The following is a 14,170-nucleotide window of genomic DNA, read 5'->3' on the forward strand; positions in this document are numbered from 1 at the left end:
CATAAGGTAAAAGCTGTCCTGGTTTCAGCTGGGATAGAGTTAATTGTCTTCCTAGTAGCTGGTACAGTGCTATGTTTTGAGTTCAGTATGAGAAGAATGTTGATAACACTGATGTTTTCAGTTGTTGCTAAATAATGTTTAGTCTAAAGTCAAGGATTTTTCAGCCTCTCAAGCCCAGCCAGTGAGAAAGCTGGAGGGGCACAAGAAGTTGGGAGGGGACACAGCCAGGGCAGCTGACCCAAACTGGTCAAAGGGGTATTCCATACCATGTGACATCCCATCTAGTATATAAACTGGGGAAAGGGGGGGGGGATTGCCGCTTGGGGACTAACTGGGTGTCGGTCGGCGGGTGATAAGCAATTGCATTGTGCATGACTTGCGTATTCCAATCCTTTTATTATTACTATTGTCATTTTATTAGTGTTACTATTATCATTATTAGTTTCTTCTTTTCTGTTCTATTAAATTGTTCTTATCTCAACCCATGAGTTTTACTTTTTTTTTTTTTCCCCGACTCTCCCCCATCCCACTGTGGGGGGGGAAGTGAGTGAGCAGCTGCTTGATGCTTAGTTGCTGGCTGGGGTTAAACCACAACAGAGCATAATTTCACATTAAGATAAATGTGGTGATTTTATGGTGTATTTATAACCCATATGTTAACCAATTAACTCTTATTTAGGCTGCTACATTGCTTTGGATTTTATTGCACTTGGTCACAATTCTCCTAGGTACTTAACAGGACACACAAAACACCAGCAATGTGAGACAACAGCTCCCAGTTTTTCCTTTCTCAAAGGCCCTTAAACAGATTCACCAAACAAATCGGCCATTTCAAAACATCAAGTTTCCCAGTGCCCCAACATGATAATCCATTGGTCGACAGGGGGCAACTAGGACCTTTATGGCCAGTCACGGGAGCCAGAACAAGATCTCCACCTCTTTGACAGAGGTGCTTGTTACGCTTTCTTGCTTATGTAAAAGCCCTGGGATTAGCCTTCAAATCTACTCAGAGTGCTTCAAACACACTGGGAATAAGCCATCTCCATAGTAACAGCTTTAATATTCACAGAGGAGATCCATAGTACCCTAGAGTGTTTCGTGTCTGCTCACTGAAAACAAACCAGCCTTGTTTGAGGGCACCTGGCAAACTCACAAAGAAGTTACTTTAAATATTTAATGGGAATAAGATGGCCAGTTATTCAGTCCTGAAATCAGCAGATGTTACAGTGTAAGGAAGCTGTATGTATCCGGCAGGCTTTGTCTGTGCAAGCCCTCTGCACACTGGGTGGAAAGGCCCAAGTAATTCTGCCTTGTCACTCAGAAGAAACTTCACACACTTCTAAAAAAGAAATACGAGGAAGGGAGGAAGAGAACCAGGGTGTCTCAGCTCTGGTCCCCACAGGATGCCTGGGGAAGGCTGCCAGCTCTGTGGATATTGCCTTGCTCTGTTCACTGGCTGCTGCTGCAGGCCTCTCAAAAAAGGCAGTTGTGGGACATTACCATGCTGTGATGATATCAAAATCAAGGGCAGAATAAATTACACCCTCAGAAACTACTGGCAGTGAATTCGGGGTTCATGTCACACAAGGAATCAGTGGGAGGATATAAGTTTTGCACACCTCAAAGCACAAGTTGCATGAATCATGCTCCAGCAGGTACTATCCTAGCACTGCCCACTGAAACCATTTTGGAAATGCCTGTCTAGAAGAGGCCTGAATTTTGCTATGTTGAAAACAGTCTCCAGAGTCCTCTGGCTGAGCAGGGATAGGAAGGGTATCCACACAGCAAGGCATCTGAAAACAAGCACCTGCCTCCCTGAGCTTTGTGGAGTCAAAAAGTGCCTACAAGCATTTTTAAGCTAGCATTAGAGATGCTATCTGCCTGATTTTTAGAAGACTCTCCCTGATCTGGCACACTCTCTGCTTTTCTGCCTCTTTCCCTGGGCAGAAACGGACCTATGTCCTGCATTTGTGGCAGCATATTTACACATACAAAGTGCATGTTCAGATCTGATGCTTCCAGCTACCACATATATGCACACAGAACCAGCAGTTCACCTATACTGGTGACAGGCTGCAGAACAGGCACACAAGCTGCTGCTCAGGCTGGGTGCACGCAGCCACGGCCACAGGACAGCAGGCTATGCTGAGCCTTTTCTCTCAATTACCTAATGTCAGACAAACATAAAACCCACATGCTAGTGACTGTGCCTACCATTAAAGATCTCAGCTGGTAACCACTGCTAAATATAGTCCTGGTGGCTTCCCACAGCACAGGAGACACAATAGGCCTTTCAGACATTTATCTTTAAAATCTCTTTAAAGAGTTGCTGGTGCTAATGGAGCAGATAACAGACAACATCCTCCTACAGGTGCATCTGCTCTCAATTCTGACATTACACTAATTTCAAGATGACATGCATGGAGTGGCAGGTTCAAATGAGCTTCAAGCCTCGTAAACAAAAAAGCACACGAGGAAGCCAAGCCTCTGGGCAGTTGGTCAGGCCTGGCCCTAGGCCGTAGCTTGAGCTCCATGAAAGAGGCTGTGAATGCTCCTTAAAGGGCACCTCTTCCCCTCCCTTCCCCAAAGCAGTGGTGCGGAGATAATGTAGCAGGTCCCTCAGGCGTCCAGCTTGGCTCCACTTTGGCTCTACTCTAACTCTTGCAGGATAGGATGACTTGAGGAAGAGGAGCAAGGGAAAGCTGCCTCCTGGGTCTGCGCTGAGCCAGGAACAGTGAGATCCCACTGCTGATGCAGCCCATCAGTGACTCTTTCGAGCAGGGCTGAATTTGAACTTCTCATTAGCAAGGTACTGGCTCCATCAGTGAAGCCAGCCCTTGAAGCTACTCAGCCTTTAATCATACTGGCCCTTGGAGGGAAATGCAGCTGCCTGAGCTGAACATGGTTTTGGGCAACAGAGTATTCTGTGTTGAAATGTAACTTTTCTTCTGTTGTATTTTACCCCATTGCTTCATCTACGACCTCAGCAGCCCTTGAGAGCAGCTCATCTCTCTCAGTTCTGCTACCTTTTACAAATTTGAAGGTGGTTTTGTCTACTCCCAGCCTTCTCTCTTCTGTGAGTCTGGTCCCTGCTGCTATCCTCTAGACTTCTCCAACTGGTATTCAACCTATCCCGTGGTGATAAAGCCAGTAGCCACCTTCACTACCCACACGTTCACCACCAAAAAAATCCTGCGCGAGACACAATGTAGACATCCTGCAAGGACTAAACCACTCTATTAATTCAATGTCTCTTCAAAGACCAATTACTGTGCAGACTGAAACACAGGACTTGGGCTGAATATCGAAAACTATTGCCTTAGGGTGGAAGTACAGCAGACCATGAGGCTCAAGGCAGTTCTGCGAACTTCTGCCACAACAAGAAGACTTCTCTTTAAATAGTTCAGTTTGCCACTAGTTGTTCCCCAATCTGGACTTTTCAACATTTCAAGAAAAGGGGAATTTCAGTCTGTGCAAAGTACCAAATCCAAAACAATACTTGAAAAAAACAAAAAACCCAAAACACCAAACCAAAATGCAGGAGGCAGGACTGCAAAAGAATGTTTTGCATCACCGACTTCAAGACCCAGTGTCTGAAATATAATCCCATTTATAAAAGGTATATGGTTCCATCTGACACCCAATTTAGGTTGTTTCACTGCTCTTGGCAGAAGACTGTTTTCATAGGTCTGCAGATTGCATCAACACCATATGGTAGAACCAAGCTCCAAAGTGACCTGAGAATAGCAGGGCTGGAATTTTAAAAGCCAGTCACTGTAGAGACAGACAGGCAAGGCATTCCAGGGCAGTAGTGGCACTGAGGACCTGAACTGAAAGATTATGAAGACTGGGGGCTCAGGGCAAGATCTCTAGATGTAAAGATATTGCAGCCATATTGAAAACTCAAAGTCTTCAATGACAGGTTAAACAAACTATCTAACAGCGTGTGTATGTCTCTGGAAACAAACATCACTATTCAGGTAGTGAGAGTTGATTCTCAAAGAGAAAAAGCCCATGCAAAACAGCATCAAATCAGATGATGTATTCTTTTCCTGTGTTAGGCTACTGAATTTAGCACAAATGTCAGACCATTATTGCCTCCACTTACTCCTTTTAACAATTCCAGTGGTCAAGGAGCTTGTTTAGTTGTTTCCAAGATGTATGTTGCACTAAAAACAGTGGAGGACAAATTTACCCATTTTCACATGCTCTATTCTATTGTTTTACTCCAGGATGCACTTATGAGAACCTGCAACGATATTTAACTCTTTACAGCAACTTCTGTGCCCCTACAATTTTATCATCTTCAGATTCCTGGTGTTGTTGCTTTTGTGCACAAATGTCTGGGGAATCAATTTGCACAGGAAGAGATTTTCAAGGGAACAGTTTGCTGCTTCCACCCCCTCAACACTTTTAATGGCACAGAGTCTGGAAAAATAGAAATCTTAAAAGGCTCTCCTAAAATAGAATTTATTATTATTATTTTCATCTTCAGAATGAAGGACAGGCCCAGCAAGGCCAGGTCCCAGCACACCATCCCATGCTTCATTTCCTGGGCATCCCTTTGCAGAGAAGGGCATGACAGCCATGTTACAGCTGGCCACTAAAATTTGACCATATCTCCTAAGAGCCAATATTTCAGTAGCACATTCCTTGTCTAGATTAGGGTTCTGCCCTTCCCAGATTGAACAGTGTCCGATCTCAGAACAATTTGGCTGCTGCTCTCCTGTCCCCGACCTGGGAAGCAATGATGGGAGACACCAGCAGTAGAACTTCACACTAAGCACGCGCTGCACAGTTTCCACAAAGCATGAGTGGAAAGGCCTTTCTCACCTGGGAATGCATTTATATCAATGACCGCATGCTGCCCAGTCTGATTGTTAATGATGATATCAATTCCAAAGAGGGAAACTCCCAGAGCTTGTCGCAGCGCCTTAGAGATTTCCCGGATGACGTCGTCGTTTGGCCGCTCAAATACTCCTTCGATTTTATCCAGCTATAGTGGAAAAAGACACATTACTAAGGGACTCTGAAACAGTCTTTTTAGTGGAAAGATTGATTGATTTTTCAGAGGTTTCCAGGTGCATATCCACCAAATCTAATTGCAGAGAACCAGTGGCATGAAACAGAGAAAGACACCAAAGAGAAACTGCTTTCATAATTCAGAATCCTTCCTATATTGGAAGTTCACCTGCTCTAAAGCACCTAGTTCTTCCTCTTTATACTGGTGCAGCTCCTCAAGAGACAGCAGTGTAGGAATGAATGGAGAATCAGACTTAATAATTTAAGTACTAGATCTACACCTTAAAAAACCAAATACAGCTGGCACGTTTAACCCTGTGCTGAAAATATCCTGGATAACATTCTGTTTTTTCAATGTAGATTAAGGCCTATGCTAATGGGCTGATAAGACATGCTGTTAGTTTAATCTGAGCCATATAATACAACTCAGCTGATATCATCAGGGCAGACGCTAATTCAAAGGGGCTATCTTTTATGTGGGATTTCATATATAAATTATTCTATAAATATTTATTACAATGAGCAACTCAGGTTACTTATGACTGGAAGATGTAATTTTCTTCACTTTCTAAACAACACGTTACAAAGCAGAAGTATGCTGTTATGCCTACAGAAGCGTGTACGGAATACGTACGTGTATGTGAGAGATGACAGGTAAACCACAGAGGCATATACTCTGTTTCAAAGTAAATTTAGCCATAAAGGGATTTATGACTAGCACAATTACAGTTTTAATAGTTAGCATGCCTACCAGTGTTGCACACAACTTAAAATTTAATCATTGTCGACTATGAAACTACTCCCCAATAGAGCTTGTGAAACAGAAAAGAATCTGGAGACTCAGAGATTGAAAGGACCCAGTCCTGTAAAGTGACTTCCTCAGAAGTTGAGTGCCCAAGAACTTGTTAGGATTCATATGTGCAAAGCTTATTTAAAGGACTGGTAATGCAAGCATGAAACTGTGCAGTGTGCTGGCACTGCTGGACTTGGAAGACACCCACAAATGGTCCCGTGGTCACAGCTCAGGCTTGCTCACACCGCAGACAGCTACTGGCTCTCTGTGGCCCTACCCAACACCATTTCTCTGCTTGAATTTTCACCATTTGTCTTTTCTCACAGAACTGAGTCCCAGAAAGATGATTTATACTTATTAAGCTCTCTGGACAGGAAAAGGCCAGGTATTTGCATTCAGAATCTCCTTCTTCCCCCTTTGCCTAGATTAGCTCTGGGGAGTTTAGGCCTGGCAAGCAGCACAGCCCTGCTGCATCAGTGCTTCCTCACCGGAGCTCGGTAAGGAAAACCAGAGGGGGACACAGTCATGCTGGTTCCTTGTACCAAACAGACCTCAGCCTGCAACACAGAAGCAGACAACTTGTGAAGGAGAGTCACTAGCTGATAACGCTTCGATAAGAAAGGACTAAACAGTTTTCCAGCCGCGCTAGAGAAAAAAAGACCAAGTGTACTTACTGCTGTTAAGACAGATGAGGATTCTGGTTTTGAAACATTGTGGCTGTTGAAAAATATTGATTCTCTGTCTGGAATTAAAAGCAGGTTGTAAATAACTTTGTATCAGATGTTAATTTCCAAAGGATCAGTGCGAGGAACAGCAGATGGCACTGCAGCCCCGGGAATGCAGCCTCGGTCCCTACCGGGCAGTCCCCGGCCCCCCGGCCCACCCGCAGCGCCTCTCCTGCTGCTGGCACTTAGCTGTCTGCGCAGGCAGGGACCCACGGCCCGGTCACCCGCGGGTTTTGGACCTCGCACCACAAAGGGATAGACCTGCACAGGGTTAATAGAAACTGGTTTCCTTTCCTTCACCAGAGCCAATTAACTACGTTCAGTAAGATAATGACGTTAATTTCTACTAATTTGCTATACTCGAAGTGACGGTTCCAATGGGAAGGGAGGAGCCGCATTCACTGCAGGCAGTAGATTGATAGCACCCAGGGTACGCTGAGATCCCTGTGAACCTGGGCAGGGCACTGTCACCATGGAGGAAAGCAGTAAATTTCACGGTCGGGGCCTGCCTTCCTTTTGGAGGCACCACAGGAATGCAGGAGACACCCTGAGGTGACAGAAGCCACTGAAGTACCACAGTGGAAACCACGGGGAGAACTGTACCGGCACCTCCCCTCCCGCTCTCTCTGTGCTGGAGGTTTTACTGGCCGGGAGAAATCCGCCACAACTCTCCCCTTGGGACTCCCACCGCAGCAGAGTGATGGCATCATACAGACAATCCGCATGGGAACACCCAGACCAAAGTCTCAGCAGGCAGGTGGCACCAGCAACAGAGTATTTATGCTGAGCTGGGCTCTCTAAGTGGACATTTAAGAGCAGACACAGGGCCACATACAATAAAGTTGGGGGAGCTGTGAAAAGTAAACCCAAACCCACGCTGCAGTCTGACACCACCATATACTCTTCCTTCCTTTCCTCTCATTTAGAAAGGCCCTGTACTTTCAGACAGTCAGCTGCTGGAGTGCCTCAGAGCCACCAGATCTGCTTAATCGTCAGATCTGCCTAGTCAGCTGCCTGTAGCATGGCCCCCTTAAATTCTCCTGATGAGGGTAAGAAAGCCAGACACTTAGCCTCATCTGCCCACAAAATTTATTTTTATGTGGGCTTTCAGACAACTTTCAAGTCTTACACTAACAGATGAGACATTAGCTAAGGCATTTTTAGAAAGATGCCTTAAAACGTTCCCTTCCAGCAAAAGTATAGACCAACTATAGTTTGTCCTAATTTGTCCTAACAGTTTATATGAACACAGATTCTGGCCTACTTAATTTGATCAGGACATAGAGCAGATCTAAATGTAAATACAGGCATACATACCTACAGACAAGAACTTTTACCAGGATCCTACTATACATATACTAACAAAATACATATTTGTGTGCAGAACGCAATGGTTAGCATACCCAGACATATTAAGATCAGTGGAAACTAAGAAAAGTGACAAGAAACTGGTACTTGTTCATTCACCTCCTTTAGTTTGATACCTTCTCCCCTCCCATCCCCACCTCCTGGATTGTTGCAGGCAGATCATGCTTCTATCCATGCACTGCTAATTCCTTTTTGCTTCTGATGGACGACACAATGCAGTTCTCTGGAAAGGAGCTTTTCCATTAAGGAAATTTAAGTAATTTTTAATGAAAACTCTTCAAGTGCTACTTTCTAGTGACATATAGGAGGATCACTGCTGTCACTGATAAATCCATTCCTCCTTCCCCCCAACACAGCTGGTATCTACAAACCAAAGGACACTTCCCACCAAAGTTTACAACACCAGGCCTCACATGAACAGAGAGGTTCATTTAGGGGAGAGCACAAGTGATCTTTCATTTAAACACACATACATAACCAAGGTAAAAATAGGGAGAGGAAGTTCTGAAATGATGGAATCCAGGAAATTCTCTCCAAAGCACATTTATAAACAAACTCTGGAACAAATGACACATGAACTTGCTGCGAAATGAGAGAATTTCTCTCCTTTTCCCCCTTTCCACATGACATAAAACACTGTTTCTAACAGGTAAGACTCAGGTTACCATTGCATAAATATTTACTATACAAATGTCATTCGTATGTATTCCAGAGCAGATGAGTTATCTCCCTTCCTATTGAAATAATACAGAAGAGGAAACACAGTATGTAAGAAACAGCTGCCTTCACTTCAGCAGCCTTCTCAAAGATATTTTTCTTTTGAGCTGTTTGCTACCAAGGCTCCGAGAACTGACATTTCCTTTTAAATCGGCACAACGTACCTGAGATTCCTGCAGAGAAGTTCTTTAAAGATGGTCTTTTCACCACTGTATAGGATTCCCCGACCACGAAGACTTTATATAGCACGGCGTTGTGATTGATGAAGCTCTGAATGACGCAAGGGGGGCGAACAGCTTTCAGGCCCTCCTGGTTGAAGATGATCGCCATCTGGAAACACGCATACACAGTTGTGCGCAAGTCTTTCAATGATTTCATGCTTACCCATCACCTGACTAGCAGTGAGAGGGAACATCTACTGATGGATATAGATTGACCACATGTGAATTCCTGCTCGGCAGCTAGTCCTATTTCATTACGTTTCATTTCACTGTTGCACAACTCTCCAAACACTACTGCCAGTGCAGCTTTCATTTTCAATCAATATTTTCTTCTCAGCTCTTTGCAATTTCATTTGCTGCTTTTAGTTGGGAAGCTACTGCAACTGCATGTACTACAAAAGGGTAGAACATTTGACCAACACAGATGACAAAGTTTGTATTAAATACAAACATGTATCATGAGAACAACAGAAGGAACAGCTCTGTGTACTAACTATACGAGTTCTTCCCCACAGCTCTACATCCCATGGCTTGGTTGAGTCCAGTCACAATGGCCTAAGCACCAGGGTTTCACCCACATCATCAGAGACCTTTTTTCAGACTTCAGTAGTTCTTATTGCTAGCAAATGCCAGCATAATGATTTTCTTGGCTTGGTTTCACCCCATTCCTCCAATTAGATAGCCCTCTTGAAGGGACTGGGACAAATATGCCAAGAAGAAAGGCATTTATAGGGCCTGAATGATGAACAACTGCCTCAAACAGCATGGAAGCAATGCTGGTAGGTGCAAAGAAGTACTCTGATGAGCCAACATATCTTCGGCACATGTTACACTGCTCTTTCCATCAATCCCTCCATTACCATGCTTATATGCATATATAATTATCATAACTGTGGTGGCCCATTTTGCAGGTTTGTTGTTGGAGTATGGATGCTACCATGCCTCCTACACAGAACCAGCAGCAAGCACCATTCTGGCAGAGGTGATGAAATTACTTTATACCAGTGTGCCCCTACACAGCAGCGAGGATAACTTAGGTTTGATCTCCATCCTCAAAGCCCTGGAAAAGCTATGCTCTAGTTATCTGAATACTGACCTCTCTTCATTAGTCCAGTGATGCTAGGCCTTGTTATCCACAGTGGCAGTAGGGCATGTTAGTAGTCAGGTGAATATGAGGAAGGACTGTTCAAGGCCAGAGAATCTGACATACATTTTATCTTCCTTTCCTGTGGGCAAAACTCCCTCCCACAGGTAGGGTTGCATTGCTTAGAGCACCTTCCCCCTCTGAAGAACCTTGAAGACAACAGCTAACCATAACAACAGCCTGCTGCCTACCTCAGTCAGTCCAGGATGCACAACAGTTACCAGAAAAGTTCCTAAGCTCTGAAACACAAGTTTTTTCGTATGCCTGTTAATATTTTCTTACTGGCCTGCTTGGGCCTACTGTTTTACTCGGGATGCAAGACAGCCCAGAGAGGCTAAGAGAACTCCTCTGGGTCCCACAGTGACTCCACAGCTATATACAGAACAGAACTGGAGTTTCCTGCCTCAGCATGGTGCAGATGAGTTATACTGCTTGCTTGCTCTTTCCATATGCTTCCTGTCAGTTTTCACAGTTTCTGAGATTAGCTGTATCTTAGTGAAGTCAGGGTCACTGGAAGGATTTTACAAAGAAACTTCACCACTTTGTGCTCTTTCTCATATATTATATGTGATCAGCTGCTCATTTGATGTACGCTGTACTTTCAGACTGAATTTTTGCTAACACCTTAGTTTATTCCTGTAATAAAAACAGTAACTATAATAGGCTTTGTTGTTCAAAAACACAGCCATGGTAAATGATGTAGTGATGACATATTCATAGTTAAAAGTCTGAGCACATTTTTGTCCTTATTCTTCCTTATCTGGTAGACCACATTAGATCACATAATTGTCTGCATGCATGCACAATGACTCAGTAGATTAACATTTTCTGAGTTTAAGTCAACGCGTGCATTCAACACCAACTTGCAGCTGATATTCTTACTCTGTTTCTATTATACCAGCTGCTATCTATCTGACAGCACAGAGTGGATTTGTGAGTCGTAACAACCTGTGCAAGAAACCTACTCTAACCAGCAGAATCATCTGTCAAGATGATTCACAGCAACAACATCATACCTCATTTGTCTCTCACTGGTGGCAAGAAACACTGCTCTCTTCCTCCTCCTGCGTAGACTGTTGGCATTGTAGTATCTACACCATCATACTGGCAAGAACTGTGCTGTTCCTATAGTGTTCTCTTCAAATATTAGTTAATTAATCCCCAGAAACAAACATAAGATAAGCAGGTACTTATCATCCTATTTAAGAAGTGTGGAAACCCAGAGAGTTTATCTTCTCAGCATAGAACTGATCTAGGCTACTGGAAACCACGTGAAACCTCTCTTCTGCAAAGCTTTGTGATGAGAGCCCCATGGACTAGCACACAACCCATGTAACTCCCATGGTGTTGCATTATGCTGTTTCACTGAGATGTCTCATAGTTTTTAGCATGCATGAATACAGCTCCAAGAATTCGCTTGCAGGGTGCACTTGCTCTTTGTCATCTAGCACAGACCTGCTGTGTCTGGCAGTAACATGGGAACAATACTTTATATCATAATTTCAAAATAGCATTCCTCATTATAAATGCAGAGCTCTTTTGAAGGCAAAACAAAACATTTGGCACGAAGAATTTTTACTGACAATGTCCTTAAGGAATTAAGTCTCAAAAATCACAGCGATTCTATGCCTTTTCATTCCTATCTGCTCAACACTTAGAAAAAGAGTCATTTTGGACACATTTCTTCAGGTTATGGGTCTCAGTGATGTCTCACTGCAGCTTTACCAAATGTCAGTTACGTTCTGACCTGCTGGCAGCTGGGAAGGACAACCTTCAGGTATCACCTCTGTTCAAGTCTAACAAACGGTCCTGGCAAAGTGAGCTTCAAGTGCTGAGCTGGCCGCTGCAACTTCTAGTGTAGAGGCCATGTAGAACTGTGGGACACCACAAGAAGACTAACTAACAGCACCTTGGCTTGACTAGCTTGTGTTTTCACTGCAAAATGCAGAGTCTGCCAGCCTTGGTTGGCACCAAACCCAAACTCAAGCCTGCACCTTCACCTGTCCCTGTTAGCCAATACTTGAACTTTCTGAATAGTCATCTTAGGAAGAAAAGCAGGCTTCTGGTCAGGCTGTGTTCTAGTTCCAGTGTCAGCTCTGCAGTGGCAATATCTCTACAGAAAAATGGAGCAATTTAGCAAAAGCCAAAGGAGGAGTCATTAATAAAACACGCAACAATTTCTTGCTTCTAGACCTATGCTCCATCTTTTAAATGGACTGTACTGTAAGCAGAGTATTTATTCTATGCTTTCCTTGCCATTATTGACCACAAAATAGCAATTACAAGACAGTTCCTCTCTGATCATAAATACACTTTTGGACCACTCCTGAGAACTCAGCAATTCCAAAAGTGACTACTACTACTAACTATGTAAAGTACCACGCAAGACTTCAGGCTTTTTTCCAGGGGTCCTCCTAGGCTCTAGCCATAAGTTCCTGTGATAAAAGTGCAGTCTACAACTGTATTTTAGTCTAATTTTTGCTCAGCAAATGGAATTCTGGCAGGAGGCTGAGGTATGTCTGCACTGTATGAAAGAAGAGCAAAGAAAGATTCACCAGGGAAACTAAGTCCAAGCCTGACTGGACAAGCACTGAAAGGTCAATGCATGTCAGGTTGCAGTTGCAGAGGAACTCTTGACAAGAAAATCAGCAGCGAAGCTGCAGTCTTAAATTCATTAACAGTCCAGTCCTCAAGTGTTCTCAGGAATGATAGCAAAAATCTATAGTGGCTGTTCTGGCAAACTAACAGGACTGTCTGTCGGCTTGTAAAATGATCCAGACTAAGGCCTGCATGAAAAAATCTCGCTGCATTTTTAAAAGGAAGTGCTGGTCACTCAAGGTTTCAGCCATAGCCATTCTGCTCGTCTAGATTTACATTTTACTTCAGGGCCTTCAGCTCTCAGAGATGCTGCAGCAATGTACTGCATGTTTCAGGAGCAGCTGGGAAACCTGGACCGATGACCACATTGTTAACAAAGGAAGCCAGGCATGAGGAGAGCCAGCAGCGAGGGCTGGATTCTCAAAACTGAGCTGTGGTAAGCAGGAAGGCAGGAAGCACAAATGGAAAAGGATTAAAACAGGACTCAACTTGCCTAAATTTAGAGGAAGCTAGGCTCATAGGGAATGCACTCCTTCCAGGAATATACAATCAGCTTAACTGCAATTGCCTTATGGGAAGGAGGGAAGGCAGATAGTTCTACCAGTCCTGTTCCTACCCCAGCTCCAACCGTGCTATTACAACTGAACATGCCTGGAAACTGCCTCTATTTGCTATTCATTTCCCCTCAAGGAGAGGAACCAGCTGCTTCATCTACAGCATAAAACTATTTCTCACCTGTACCACATACATGTTGGAAGAGAAACATGGTGGGGTGGAAACATCACTTAAGTGTGACCTCCCACCAAAGGAGAGGCTGAAGGAGATTCCTCGCAGGCAGAATTGCCTGGGGACTACAAACTGCTAGAAGAAACTAGATGATAGAAGCTAGAAACTGCTAGAAAAACTTCCATGTCAAGAAGTTAAAGTCATATTTAACTTCATTTCAGATAAATCTGAAAAAATAATGGTGTAATTAAACACGAGAGAGATGCAGGGGAAGGGAAGTCAACTGGGCATAGAGCTCATTCTGGCTACTACAGGATTGGAAAGCACCAGCCAAACCACCATGGGGGGACTGGAAGCAGGGGGATAACACTGCAAAAGTTTAACTCACCTCATGAGAGTTGGTTCCATGGGCCACTCTGGTTTTACAAACTGGGTAAATAAAAAAGAAAAAACAATGCACCACTGAAACAGGACACACAAAACTCTTGTAAATCCATTGCCGCCCACATGTGCAAACCCTGGAGTTCACCAGATCAAGGCACTGACTGTACCAGATACCAGTGACAGTCTCTGCTTGAACAGTGTCCTCAATCACTGCAAAGCTTGGCTTGCTCCAAGCCCTACTCTCTCAACTCCTCCCTGCAACTAAGATGCAAGCAGAAGTCATCATTAGGACTGGACAGAGGTGCAACGCATCAGCTAAGAAGTTAGTACTAGTACTGGTATTGCCATCCTGCCTACTCAGAGGGCAATTTCACAAGTTTGTGATTTTGCCTGAGGCTGGAGCTTCTTTAAAGGTACCACAAAACACCACTGTCCTGAAAACAAGGGAACCGGGACACAGTGGAAACCAACT

At 44.0% G+C, this 14,170-nt stretch overlaps 1 protein-coding gene across 2 annotated transcripts in view; it reads right to left on the reverse strand.

Moving 5' to 3' along the window:
• The window catches only part of ITPK1 (inositol-tetrakisphosphate 1-kinase), a 158,121-nt gene that overhangs the window by 7,928 nt on the left and 136,023 nt on the right, over window positions 1–14,170 (reverse strand). The window contains exons 6-9 of one of the 2 annotated variants that reach the window (XM_010583868.1): window positions 13,703–13,743; window positions 8,790–8,955; window positions 6,490–6,557; window positions 4,834–4,996 (exon numbers count right to left, since the gene is read on the reverse strand). In XM_010583868.1, the coding sequence (XP_010582170.1) occupies window positions 4,834–4,996; window positions 6,490–6,557; window positions 8,790–8,955; window positions 13,703–13,743 (438 nt within the window). The remainder of the gene's footprint in view (window positions 1–4,833; window positions 4,997–6,489; window positions 6,558–8,789; window positions 8,956–13,702; window positions 13,744–14,170) is intronic. The other variant, XM_010583869.1, reaches the window with a different exon arrangement.

This window comes from Haliaeetus leucocephalus, unplaced genomic scaffold (assembly GCF_000737465.1).
Source record: "Haliaeetus leucocephalus isolate CR32 unplaced genomic scaffold, Haliaeetus_leucocephalus-4.0 Scaffold932, whole genome shotgun sequence".
Taxonomy (NCBI): Eukaryota; Metazoa; Chordata; class Aves; order Accipitriformes; family Accipitridae; genus Haliaeetus; species Haliaeetus leucocephalus.